The sequence below is a fragment of the Ambystoma mexicanum genome, chromosome 10 (assembly GCF_040938575.1).
Source record: "Ambystoma mexicanum isolate Mex_15411 chromosome 10, UKY_AmexF1_1, whole genome shotgun sequence".
Classification (NCBI taxonomy): domain Eukaryota; kingdom Metazoa; phylum Chordata; class Amphibia; order Caudata; family Ambystomatidae; genus Ambystoma; species Ambystoma mexicanum.
The window spans coordinates 723,256,014-723,270,083 of NC_090932.1; the positions used below are offsets into that span (position 1 = coordinate 723,256,014).

Here is a 14,070-nt window from a genome sequence, read left to right on the forward strand (position 1 = left end):
AAACACTCAAAAAGGCAATTGGCAATGGACAGAAGGAGTAAACAAGATGCAGTGACACCAGCTTACCTAACAGGGGTGGAGTGTAGGTAAGGAACCTATGCAGGGGAACCCACAGCAGGCTGGAATGATGTAGTTAACACTCCTGAAAGCACCTGGTGGAGCAAGACTGGATCCGTGGCAAAGCGTGAAGCAATCTGAGGGTTGCAAAACAGAAGGGGCAATCCAAAAGCAAGTCCAGAGTACAAATAGATGTCAGATGTCCGGGAAATCCGAGAGCATGCCAGAGTCCAAGGGTAATCCAAGAGCAGTTCCAAAAAACGTTCCGAGGTCGAAGCAAGGAGAGAAAACAAGAAGCAAAGGTAACGCCTGGCAGTCCTCCGTAGAAGTAGCTGTGAAGCAAAGAGTCTTGTTTGCCGGCTTCTTTTGAAGAGGCGAGCGGTATCACGTGACTGCTCGCGCACGTCGTGTGGAGCGCAACGTGGCCAGCGATTGGGGCTGTCGGTACGTCCTGGTATCCTGGCGTTGCCGGCTGTGCTGGAGGCGCCATGGCAACCGCCAACGCGGAAAAGGGCGAAAAGAGGCAGGTCCGCCCAACATGGTATTCCGCCTGCCGTGTTTCCCCCGCTGGTGTGAATGGGAAATACGACGGCGAGAAGCGCCTGATGAAGGAGACAGGTGTGAGGGGAGAAGTGAGAGATGGGTTGCGTGAGAGGGCGTGACAATATGCAAAACTAAATGCACCAGTACCGCGTACAATATATTAGGTTATGGGGCCTGCTCTTAAGAGTGTGACCAATACTGAACCAGCAAACTATATTACCAAATTTGGTAAAAGCTCTGAAGCAATTCTAGCTAGTATCTCGACCAATATTGAAAGTCTATTGAGGAACACAAACAAAGTAAAAAAATAGCTGCTTGATCTGGATTGGATTGCGACGGTTAATTTATTCCACTCTTACCTTTCAATGAACCACCTCATACATGATCATAAAAAAGAGGGATGCTTTCACCAATTTTTATCATGTTCCCAAATTGATACTATAGAGATATGCTTATGGGACTATTTTGGAATTTGCTCCCGACTAGAGAAATCCAATTTAGGAGAAAGATAATCTCTGAACAGAATACCAACTGTAGATTCTGTAATTTTACTGTGGAAACTATTAAGCACCTGATTCTACACTGTAAAAGCCCAAGCCACCTCAGGTTGAAATTTTTGAGGAGACTACCAGTGTTTAACTCTATCTGGTCTGATGAAATTGTATGGCATCAATGTCTAAATATTCAGCATGCCCAGGACGGTTTGGTGATATCCGCTTTTATTAAAAGTATCAATTTGTTTAGTTTAGTTTAGTTTATTTATTTATAATGGCACCAGACACAGGAGCATCACGGTGCAGGATACAAGGATACGTTCAGCTTAGTTACATGGGTACATGAAATGCATAAGCAACAATAAGAACAAGAGATACATCAGCATAGATACAATGTAAATTACATGAACAATTAGATACTAAAGTGATCGCAGTACATCAGAAAGGATGTCCAAAGGGGTCTAGCACTTGATAAGAATCAATATGCAGATGCAGAGGTTATGCCTGATGGAGCATATAGGTAGTCAAGTGAGTGTTGTAGAGTAGTTATAAAGTTTAAACAAATTTAATGCTCTTTTCCCTTTTCTTTTCTAAATATGTTGAATGTAATAACTATGGATCACTTGCTTGTTTTACGGAGTTAATGTTTTTCTTTTCTTCACGATTTGGTTAATCTACTGATCATGTTTAATGTATGTTTTTACTATATATGTTTATAAAGGTTTGTTTATAAACCATATACAACAACAACACAAAATACTCAAATACACAAATACCTGCACTCTATGATAAATTGAATGTTACTTCCAACAAATAATCATCTTCAGGGAGCCTAGGGTTTGTCACCAATAACCATATACATTCTCTACTCTTTGCTTGAGCAAATAATCACCACAGTGGTCTGTGAAATGCTACCGTAAATGGGCAGAATAATATTTGGCCTCCAGTCTGTGGTATGATATGGACTTGGTGGTCCATTGCCTGAAGCCAATATGCATATGGAGATTGAGTGTTTGTCCCAATTTTTGGATGAATCCATACTTCGGTCCACAATTCCTGCAAACACTGACCCTAATCTGCTCCTCATTTAAAAAAAACCTTTACACTAGCTCATCACTAAAAAAAAATGTTAATTATTTCCACTAAATTCATTCCACCCTCCACAAAAATTAGTTTGTATACAGGCACTTAGAAGAGTACATTTGTCTTTGATCAAACAGCACTCAATCGCTTCCATCCAGTTTCTCCTCACCCACCCCAACTTAAACCATGGAATATCAGACAACTAATTCACTAATCTCTTCATATGCCTCGGATTTAATGGTTAGCTTGGCTGCCTCTCATACATTTGTTTTTTTTCCACATTTCCATTATAATTTGAAATAAACTCTGTTTTTCTCCACCTTTTCCATCCCAAATACTATAAATTCTGCTAAGAATTACAAACTGCATGAGGAGGAAGCCCAGAGAATCCACTTTCACCAACATGACTGCAAATCTCTGGAGCTCACTCCCAAAGAACATTGCCAACTTTGCTCCATCACTGATTTCTGCAATCACTCCTTTGCCACAAGCTCCTTCCTCCTACTCCTCAAGTACTCCCTTGTGCACCCTCTCCTCAGAAAGCCTTCTGCTGACCCTCCTGTCTGGCAAACTGCGACCCTTATCTTCATTACCCCCTTCCTGGGCAAACTCTTGGAGAAGCTTGCCATCACCCAGCATATCCACCACACTGAATCTGTTGGTTGACTCCACTCCTGAACATCCGTAAAGACTTGCTCTCTAATCGCGATTCCAACTCTCCTTCCATTCTCATCATTCTTGACCTGTCCTCTACCGTTGATATGGTCAATCATGCCACCCTCATAAATAGGCTCTGTTATACCCTTTGCATAATGGGCCTGGCTCTGGGTTGGTTGACCTCCTTCCTCTCTGACCGACCTTCCAGGTTCAACTGGGCCCTTTTCTCTCCCCATCACACTCTCCATCTGCGGTGTCCCTCAGGGCTCTATCCTGTTGCCGTGGCTCTTCAACAACTACCTTGCCCCTCTAGCCCATTTGATCTCTGCCTTCTCTCCTAACTTCCAGTGTTATACGGATGACATGCGGCTCTCCTTCAAGCTTTCCACCAGTGCCACCTCTTCTTCCACTCTCATTCCTGGCTCTCTGTCTCCTATTCAGGCATTGTGCATTGCTAACGATCTCTGACTTAATGCCAGCAAGACTGAGATATTTCTCATTGAGACGCCACCTCCCTCGTTCCCTCCTACTCTATGGGTGCCCTCCATGGCTCCCTCCCCTCATCCTCCTATGTGGCAAAAAACATTGGTGTCATCTTCAACTCCTCTCTCTCCTTCTCTCCTCACATCACGGACCTTGTCAAGAAGGCCCACTTTCAGATGCACCTCCTTAGAGGACTTCTCCCTTTCCTCACCTTCCCCCAGAAACTCAATGTCTCCAGAGCTCTGGTCCTCTTCAGGCTGAAATACTGCAACAGCCTCTTTGTCAATCTGCCTAATTCATCCCTTCGCCCCCTTCAACTAATCCAAAATAAGACTGCAACACTTATCCTTGGACTTAAGCCCAGGGAACACATCTCTCCAACCCTAAAATCTCTCCACTGCCTCCCGGTTGCTGCGAGGATCAAGTTTGAGACCATCTGCATCATCCATAAGGCTTTCTGGGGCTGGGGGCCTTTGTACATTGAACTCTCTCTCCCTAAATAGCCCCCTGCTAGAGCCCTTCAGTCTTCTAGCTCCAATTCTCTGCAGATCAGATGCTTTTCCAAGCCGAGAGTGGCGGGTAGATCTCTCTCTTCCGTAGGAGCCTCCCTCTGGAATGGTCTCCCTTCCCCTCTGAGACTTGAGCCAGAACTCCTTCTGTTCTGGAAGCTTCTCAAGACCCTCCTTTTCTCTTCTTCCCTCCTTCCCTCTCCCCTCCCCTGCTAATGCCCCCCCCTCTGATGCATTGTGACTGGCTGTCTGGTGCCCTCTGATTCATACAGAGCACAGGCCCTCCTCACCGAGTCTACCCCAGCACTTCTCTCCCCTTAGCCCCCACCCATTAACCTGCACTTGACCCGGGTTCCCTCCTCTGCACTAGCATGACTGGGCCTGCACCACCTTGTGCCCTTCAGCCCCATTCTAGCATTTGCTTGTGGACCTTCACTCCCTGCACTTCTGCTTTCCCCTAGCACTTGTCCACCTGGCCACCCCTTAGCATTCGTCTAGCCCAGGGGCCCTCTTCCCCCTTCCTCCTCTCCCCACCCAGCACTTACGCATTCTCCACTCTGACCTGCACTTCCTTACCCTCCTTAGCACTAGCTTTTTGCACTCTGACTGGCACTTCCCACCTCCTCCCCACTCCCCCGCACGTCCTGTTCTGCACTTGCATGTCACAAGGCCTAGTAGGACCATTTTTGTTGTTGTCATCTGTTCCCCCTAGCCCCACACCCTCTGCATGTGTCTTGTTGCACCTTGGAACACCTTTTGCTGTATCAGCGCATTATAAATACTCAAAAAAATAAATAAATAAAGGGAGTTTGATGCTTCAGGACCACCTCATCTTCCAGACACCCGACTATTTACTTAACTGTAAGAAATCATTTTCATCAATAACTTCTCCACTTACCCCACACCCTGCATCCAACAAAGCGAAAAACAAAAACATTTTGCATCCAAATATTATGATCCCTAAACTGCGACTGGTGATATTTGTCCTTCACTGTTGTTGACCTCCCAGGTTTTCACCTTGCGGTCCTTTGCTTGTGCATGATCTTAAGCTGGTCAGATGGCACAGTGAGCTACGTGCTTGCCCTTGATGTCTCAATGCAGCCTGCTGTGGCAGGTTCAAATCCTGGCAGAGTCAACTGAACCTTTCATCCTTCTGAGGTCAATACATTGAGTAACGCTCTGTGGGATAACAATGACTTCTGTTATTTAAGCACCCTGAGACCTGTGGGTGTGTAGCACTATATATGAAATCTATTATTATTGAGTAGCTCCCCATTAAGGTTTCCCCCTTTCAAAACACCCTATGATAATATGCTACTGAACAGTGTTTTGACCCTGGACCGTGTCATGATTGCTGCCCATAATGTGTTGTTTTTCTTGGATGATATATCAATGGTTGCACCCTGCAGCACCCTGCTGTCCATTGATGTATGCCCTACTGACTGCACCCAGTGATGTTATGCTAATATTTGCTTGCCATCTAAAACTGCTCCTGGACCACACCATGCGATATTTCCCCCAGTGAAGCTTAGCTCCTTTTACTACTGCTAATGATCTCTTGTTGCTGATTGAGCTATTGATCCATGAATGCACCCTCTGTTACCTGATCCCCATTAATACATGATCCTTTGGCTCCAAGAAAGGATGAGCCTGCTTTCGGTAAAATCTGGGCTAACTTCCCAGAACGATAAGATGAAATGACTAATAGCAAAGGCATTTCCCAAGAAGATAGTTCCGAAGGCCTTTCCTCAGTAGATATATGTATAGTCTATTGTGCTCTCTGTAGATTGAACAGCTTCTAACGCCTGCTCAAGCTAATGGAGGAGCTTAAATACGTGGCGATGATTGGCTGTGGATAGGGTTGGTTGGAGTTTGGAGGACGGGAGGACCCCTGAGCTAACTGGTGGTTGATTTGTTGCTGTAGTATATGCTGCAGCCTAACACATGGTTTGTCTGGGAACCAAAACTCCAAGATTCCCAATGAATGTTTATGGAGAAGGAGGGTTGACAAACCTTGTTGAGTAGAGGCGCTGGTGGTTGGTTTTAACCATTCTGCTAGGCCTTCTGGTTTATTCTTTTAACAACATTAAACCTTCACTGATGACAACAAATCAAGAGTTGCTCAATTCTTTCAAAAACCAAGAAGTAAGAAAGCAATGGTCATATTTAATGGTTAAAACCAACCACAGGCACCTCTACTCAACAGGTTTGTCAACCCACCTTCTCCATGATGATTGATTGTGGCCACAGTTCATCAACTTGCCAAGCCGCATCCTGCCACCATAGCCGGGACCTTCGCTCTGCACATGCTCACTCAATAAGCCTGCTTTTCTAGATCTTGCATTGGATTGCAAGGTACCACTCAGGTGTCAACACTTCCAAAATGTAACCATTTTTTAAAATATATTTTATTGTATAGGATCGCATGTGGAGAAAGAATCGCTCTGAAAATCCCAATTCTACCTGCATTGGGACTGACCTCAACAGAAACTTTGCTAAGGGATGGGGTAAGTTTTATTGGCTTGTAGATTGTAAAAGTAGAAGTCTTTATAATGCATACATTGTTATCTCACAATTCTTCCTTATTCACATATACTAGTAAATCATGCCACCGAATTGCGTTGCCTTGAAAAATATTGTCAAAAGGCAATAGGTCTTTCTTTTCCATAGATTATAGTGTTTGCTTATTTATTGATGTGTACGTTTCTTGTTTGTGCCATGTTTGGATGTATCAATGGGTGAATGGTTGCATACACACATGAGTTTGTGTGTGGTTTGATGATAAGTGGAAAGAGGGAGTGTTGGGCCAAGTCTTCGAAATTAAAAAACGGTATACTATCCTTTTTTGACCAAGAGTACTTCTTCCATCTGTCGGGGCTTTGCTTTAGGTTATCCTTTACCTACATCTGAGGTGGAACCTCTGGAGAATCAAGGTCTTGCATGTGAGGATGAATTTGTTTCGGGAGATCTTGTTGGACAACATCAGGTGGCCAACAAAGAGCAATGTAATGATACAAAGTCCCTGTTTTAGAGCTTATCTGCTGTCCTCAACCAGCATTTTGATTCGAGGGGAAAAGGGTCCTAATCTGTCATATACCAAAACTCATCTAACATTGGACAGTCAGACCTCTAGGACATTTTCATTGTGAGTAGGAAGTATGTTGAATGACTCAAAGGATGTGGTCCTTAATCATTCTTGTTTGTTTTATTTATAGGCAAGAATACCCTCTTTGCAGAACCTGCATTATAACGATACACAATTTGTGATGGACACTCACACTAAATTGGTTATTCAGCATGTTCAATCCAGTGTAATTGTTAATATAATTCTCGCTAAGGAGGAAACTTTTTTTTCATCTCTGGGTTGTGATGTGTTTCATTTTATGATGCAACGAGTGGATAAACAGAAAATTGGGATAAAGAAGCATGCCCAGGATTGGACCATTATTACCTCAATTGGCCCAAGCAATAATGGTGATAGAATAAAAGCTCTGAAATGCACCTTTTTTAAAAATAAAAACCGTTATTTAACATAGTGGCAGACATATTACCTTCAACACGTGTTTCATAGACGAGTAAATTACAATATTACATCAAGTAAGTATCATTTTTCTACAGCAGTGTCAGAAGTTAAATTACATTATATAAATTAGTTTAAATTGTCACATATTTTACTGTACTTCATTTATCCTCAACAAATAATCTTGAAACGTGCCCCATATGTGCTTTGGTCTGCATCGAGGCACAATCCTTGAAATATAGCCTTCCTCCCTCTCATTAACATAAGTTCATTCTTTAAGCCATTCGGGAAGTCATTGGGGGTCGTGCTAGATTTCCAATATTTCAGAATACATTGTTTGGCAATTAAACAACCCAAATTAAAGAGTCTACAGATCTTTATTGTTACTTTCCCAAATTCTCCCAACAGATATTTGGCGGGCGAGAGTGTAGCTGGTATTTCAGTAATGTCAAATGGGGCATCTTCCAGTTATTGCCAAAATCGGGTGATCCGCGGGCAGTTTCAATACAAATGAAGGGAATCTGCATCAGTCGCACCGCACTTCATGCAATCGTTGCTGCCATTTGGTGCAAATCTGGAGACATGTGCAGGGGTGTAGGATAGATGATTCAATCTTTTAAATTGTATGAGTCTGAACTTTACATTGAGGAAAACATCTTTTGTCAAGCGACACCAGCGTTGCCATTGCTCATCTTGTATTGTTGCGCTGAGACATTTTTCCCATTTCACTTTGGATCCGCTAGTAGATCCTTGACTAACTTGGCATGCTTTATATAGTCTGCACACAAGTCTCCTAGAATCTCCGTTGTGTACTAACATTTCCATTGGATCGCAGATATCTGGTTCCTGGGTTAACGAGGGCCACCGGCGGCGGACCGCTGACCACATTCTGATATATTGGAATTATCTGATTGGGTTGTTGCCCAGTTTAGCCACAAATTCTTCAAGTGTAATGAATGTCCCGCCTGGGAACAAGTCCTGTAGAGTCATCTCTCCCTCAACATCCCACATATTTTTAATGTCCTTGTCATATGTCGGGTGTAACCCTGGGCAGTTCCATAATGGAACCAGTCAGCAGTATGGTGACAGTACGCCTAATCTCATAAACAGTCTTGACCAGGTGTTCACTGTTGTGCAGACTGGGTCGAATGAGCATGCATCTCCATGTTGATCAGCTAGAATGATCGATTTTAAATTTGTAGGTGAAGCACTGTATGATTCTAGGGCTTTGGTGTATTGAAGTATCATTGCTGAAGTACCAATGGCCTGCGAATTGTGCTTGTGATACCAAATTATAGAGCTCAAAGTCTGGCGCCGCTAGGCCACCTTGTTCGAACGGTTCCGTCATCCTCTCCCATTTCATTCGTGGAGCTCTCGTACCCCATATATATTGAATTTCTAGCGATCAGAGTTTATTAAAGAATGCTCGTCCCAGCCACACTGGGATATTGCAGAAATAATATAGCAATTTGGGGACCACCACTATTTTAGGTAATGAGAGCCTGCCATATAATGACATAGGGAGCTTTGCCCATAATTGTAACTTGTTTGCCAGTGTGTCTAAATATATTTCATGATTGTCGGTGAGTAGAGAACAGTATGTATGGGAGATCAGTATGCCCAGGTATTAAAGTTTATGTGAAACCCAACGGAAACCCGGCGGGTCTGTCGGAATCTGTGCAGCGTCAGTTAGTGGGAATAATTATTTTTTCTTCATTGATTCGGTATCCGGAATATGTTGTGAATCTACGGATTTTCTGCATCACTGGAGCTATATTTTGTTCCCGATTGCATATATATAAAAGCGTATTGTCTGCATATAGGGATATAAACTGTGGCGGACCCGCTATTTGAAGGCCCCTGTGTCCGTGTTTGTCTCGCATTATTCGGGCAAGAAGTTTGATTGTCAGTGGAAATAGCAGTGGGGATAATGGGCAGCCCTGCCTTTTGCCTCATCTCAGAAAGAAGGCAGGCAAAAGCGTGCCATTGGTGCAGACTCTGGCGGATGGTTTGATGTATAATAACCATATATATATTCTATGAAATGGCCCCCAGTTGCATATGGCACAGGACAGCGAAAAGAAACTGCTAGGAAACCAAGTCGAACGCTTTTTCTGCATCGAGTGAGGCCACTACTGCCTTGGCCTTTGGGTTTATTTGGTATATGATACCAAACAGTCTACGTTTGTTAAGTGCAGTTGAGTGCCCAGGGATGAATCTGAAGTGGTCCGAATGCACCAACGTTGACATGTATGGTAAGAGGCGGGTGGATAAGATTTTGGCAAAGGTTTTTGTGTCAGTGTTAATCAATGACAATGGTCTGCATGAGGCCATCTCAGACGCCGGTCTGTTAGGTTTTAACAGTACCATGATGACGGCCTGCAGGGACTCCTGCCATACCAATGGCAATTTAGGTACTAGTATTAGTCTGAGTTCCTTATATAGTTCGATTCCTATCCCGTCCAGGCATGGGGCTTTTCCCAGATGAAAGAGTCATTATTGCTTCTGTTATTTCTTCAGGCGTGAATGACTGGTTAAGTATCGATTGTGTCTCAGGGGAGAGGTATGGTAGCAAAATCTCTTCCAGATAGCACGATAAATCTCTGTCAGTACATTCATCTGCATTGGCGTATAGTGTTTCATAGTATTGATGGAATTTGCTGTTTATTTCTTTGTGCGTAGTTAGTAGGTTGCCTGAATGACATCTAATCCCAGTGATGTGTTGTGTACTGTTTTCCGCCCGAATCACGCCCGCTAGGAAGCAACACAGTCTGTTTGCCTCCCTGTATTGCTGTGCCTGGATGGGTTGATTCATCAGTTGGACATCCCTTTCAGCCAGGTCTCTGAACTTTAATACGTTTGCTTTAATAGGTCCTAGCAGAGCTTTGTTCTGTGTGGTGCTATATTCGTTTTCAAGTTGCCTCAAATCTATTTCCACCACTCCTAGTTCTTTTCTCGTTGCTTTCAGACCACCCAAAGTCATTGAAATAATTTCTCCCCGCAGCCATACCTTGAATGTTTCCCACACAGTGGAGTAATGAGGTACATATCCCCAGTTTCTCTGGAAGAGATCCTTAATCTTATCTCGTAGTACCTCAAGGAAACACCAGGGACTTTAATTGGTTAGTTGTATTTTTTATAGGTTATTTATAATGTGCTGAATACCCAGAGATTTCTAAATGTGGACCCGGGAATCGAACCTGTGTTGCTCTGCATCGTCATGCTTGCAAGGCGAGCACATTGCCACTGAGCTATCCTCTTGAGACCTTCCAATTTTATCAATAATGACACTGGTGAATGATGAGAGACAGTTCTAGGGTGTATCATGCACTTTCGGTCTTGCGGCATCAGCCCCACGTAGACCAGCCAAAAGTCGATCCTGGAGGGTGCATCATAGACCGATGAGTCACACATGTTAGGGTTACGATCTCTCCATACATATACCAATTCCATTTGCAACATAATTTGTCGTACCATGCAACCGTATTTGTTAGGTCACGTTGGGTATCTCTTGATCGGTCCAGAACACAGTCCAGGATGGTATTAAAGATGCCTACCCAGATAATCGGAGAGTGACATCCCCCAAGCAGGATCTCCATTATCTGACCATAGAATTTGGGGCCATCGAGATTGGAGCCATATGTGTTAACTAATAGTATATCCACGTCTGAGATCTTCCCCCATAAAATCACATACCCCCCTAGCAGGTCTATGCTTCGTCTATCTTCCTGAAAGCACAATGAATGGTGCATAAGTGCCATCACCCCTCTAGCCTGTATTGAGTAGTCAGTATAACCCCACTGGTTCCCCCACCTGGACGCAAATTCCTTATTACGTGCGCCTTGGGCATGGGTTTCCTGTAGCATTACTACCTTAGGTGCATGACAGGTTATATATGCTAGTACTTTTCTTGCCTTAATAGGGTTGTTCAGACCACGGACATTCCATGATAAAAAGCGGATCTCGTCACCTAAAATATCAGATTTGCTTCATATAATGGACACGTCTCGCTTGTATAATTAACAGGAGTTGTATTCCTGTGTTGTTTTGGCAATACATCTGCGCTTTTTTAAAAACATATGAAGATAACTTTATAATTATTCAACACTCCCAACATTTGGTAACCACATCCATCATTGACCCCAACTTGATGTACATCATCTCTCCCTCCCTCATCATCTGCCCCAACTTGACGATGCATCCCAAAAAAAACTGTGGAAACTTCCTAGGGTGCGCTGCTACCAGTGGTTGTTGCTGTACAGCCAGTTGCCATGTGAGCAGCCTGTCCCAGATATACTAGTATTACACAACCAGTGTATATATATTTGGCAGGTGGATCTAGGTCGGCATCAGTGCTGATGCATGCCGACTTTGGCATCCAGCTCATTGTTATGTGGTCGAGGGCTGCGATTTTGATCGCAGTCTCGCCCCAGGAGAGGGATTGCTGCTTCAAACTACGTCATAGCCCCAGATGGGCTCTCAAAGGAATGTGCCCATACCCATGTTGGATTCTTAGCGTATCCCAGAACATCAGGGTGTACTGCACTTGTCTGATTTGTAATAGCTTCTTGAAAGAGGCATATGATTTACATAGAGCTTGTACATTGGCTGCAAGGTCTGGGTAGATATGAGTTTCATGAGCCTCATAGCAGAGCTTGCCTTATTCCCTGGACATTCGCAATATGAGATCCCTTTCTTGGTAATTGAGTATTCTCACTATGATGATGCAGGGGGAGCCCCCGGTTTAGGGATCAGAGGCAATACTCAACCAGCCCATTCCACCAAGAATTCCATGGAGCCCTTGCATGCCGCCTCGGTTATTCAGATTATACTTACATTATTTTGTCTCCAGCGCGATTCCAGGTCATCACATGTATTACGGATTTTGTTGACCTCCAGTTTCTGTTGTGTTATGTTGCGGTCATGTCTGTTGACCTTGTCCTCTGTTTCATCATTCCTGGTTTCTGCCTCGTTTATGCGGCCACTTTCTTTCTCCAATTTGGATTTTAATAAGCCAATGATGGGCGAGAAAGCCACTATGCATCACTGCCAATAGATGATCGTCATGGGTATCGTTGGAGGTCGAGGCTTGTTCGTCATTGATTACCGAATTTGCAGTCCTTGGGCTTTGGCAGAAGTATTGTTGAATTAGTCCATGGGCCCCTTCAGTTTCCCTCCAGTCCATTTCGTCATGTTCTCTGTTTTTGTAGTTGTTGTTGGCGCTCTGGGGTATTGTCTGCTGTGTGGACCAGATATCCGGTCTCCAAAAATGGACAGAGATTAACACCAGGGGTCTGTGATTGGGTTGATTGCCCAGTGTACTGGTAACGCTCTACCCCAAAGGCGACTACCGTGTTATGGGTAGTCAGGGAGTATGGACAATCCTCAACGCAGTCTGAACAGAGTAGGTGTGGTTGTAGCATCTGTGCTGTGGGCTGGAGTGCTGGACTCTGACTGTTGAAATTTTTGTAAATCACTGACTATTCTTTAAGGATGTCTAAGTTGTGATCCAGTTCCCAGAAGGCAGACAAAGGCATGATATTGTATGTATAATGGAAGCACGGTCAGCCAGTGTGAGTTTGTGTGTAGGCACACCAGTCTGTGTTCATGTGGTGTCCGGGAGCCAGGTGAGCACAACAGACAGCCCGTCTACTTGATGAGGCTAATCTGGTCCACCAGTGCTATCATACATGACATAATAGGGTTAAGGATGGTTGACTCAAATCAGTGGATCGGCATAGCATGATGTCAACAATATGCCGATGCGGATTGTAGCCCTCTGCCCATTTTACAGTTTCATTGGTCGAGCGTTCTCAAGTGGGAATGCCGGGTGGTGTCTAGCAATGTGGGATGTACTCGTTTGCTCCGGGCATAATGTCTCTCTATGTTATTGCACCCGTGTTATTGTTGTGGGGTGTAGCTTGTTGATCCCCCCGTGTGCTCTGTATTATGCAGCCCCAGCCTCGCGTGCCTCACCATGTGCCCGAAGTGAACAGCCAGACATTGGCGTCAAGCTCTACAAGCTTGTTCCGCCTTGTTTGAATGCTGGCGCTTGCTGGCAATGGGGTGTTACGGGCAACGGCCCTTCATCCAGGTTACCATCCTGCCAATCAGATGTTCACGGCCTGCAATCCTGGCCTGGGCGCGTAGTCAGACATGCCAGTGCGCTTGGAGCCGACAATCAGTCACTCCTCCTCTTCCCTCCACCTCTCCCTGTGGCGGTGCATAGCTCAGCTCCCACAGAGTGGTTCTACTCAATTATTGAACCGCTGGTGCCTGGATCCATCTACTACACAACAGCATCTTCAAAATGTGACTTAATGGTGTAAAACAGGATTTCCAGTATTACAGGATATTATGGTGCCAGAGCTCTCAACTTAGGCGCCCCCCCCCCCTGAAATGCATCTTTGATAATAACCCTCATAAATTGAATTTTGGAAAACCTTGTCCGCATACGACAGTCAAAGGACTGTGCATGGCTGCTATGCTCACTTGCTAAAGCTGAGAGGGGACCATGTTGTCTTTAATAGAGATTTAAGTATTATATCCTGGACCTATAAGGGCTGCTTTAGTTTTTAAGAAACGTATAATTCTTTCCCTATTTTAAGGATTTTTTTAGGGTAAATTGGAAGATTTATCATTGGTCAACATTTTTTGGCACCCCAAGAACAAAAAGGACAAGTAATCATGTTCGAATTGGCTAACTTGTTTTCTGCTTGGTATG

General features: G+C 44.2%; 1 protein-coding gene across 1 annotated transcript in view; it reads left to right on the plus strand.

The window, feature by feature from the left end:
• The window catches only part of LOC138491677 (mast cell carboxypeptidase A-like), a 209,035-nt gene that overhangs the window by 129,664 nt on the left and 65,301 nt on the right, over positions 1–14,070 (plus strand). The window contains exon 8 of the mRNA XM_069618318.1: positions 6,246–6,333. Coding sequence (XP_069474419.1) covers positions 6,246–6,333 — 88 coding nt within the window. The remainder of the gene's footprint in view (positions 1–6,245; positions 6,334–14,070) is intronic.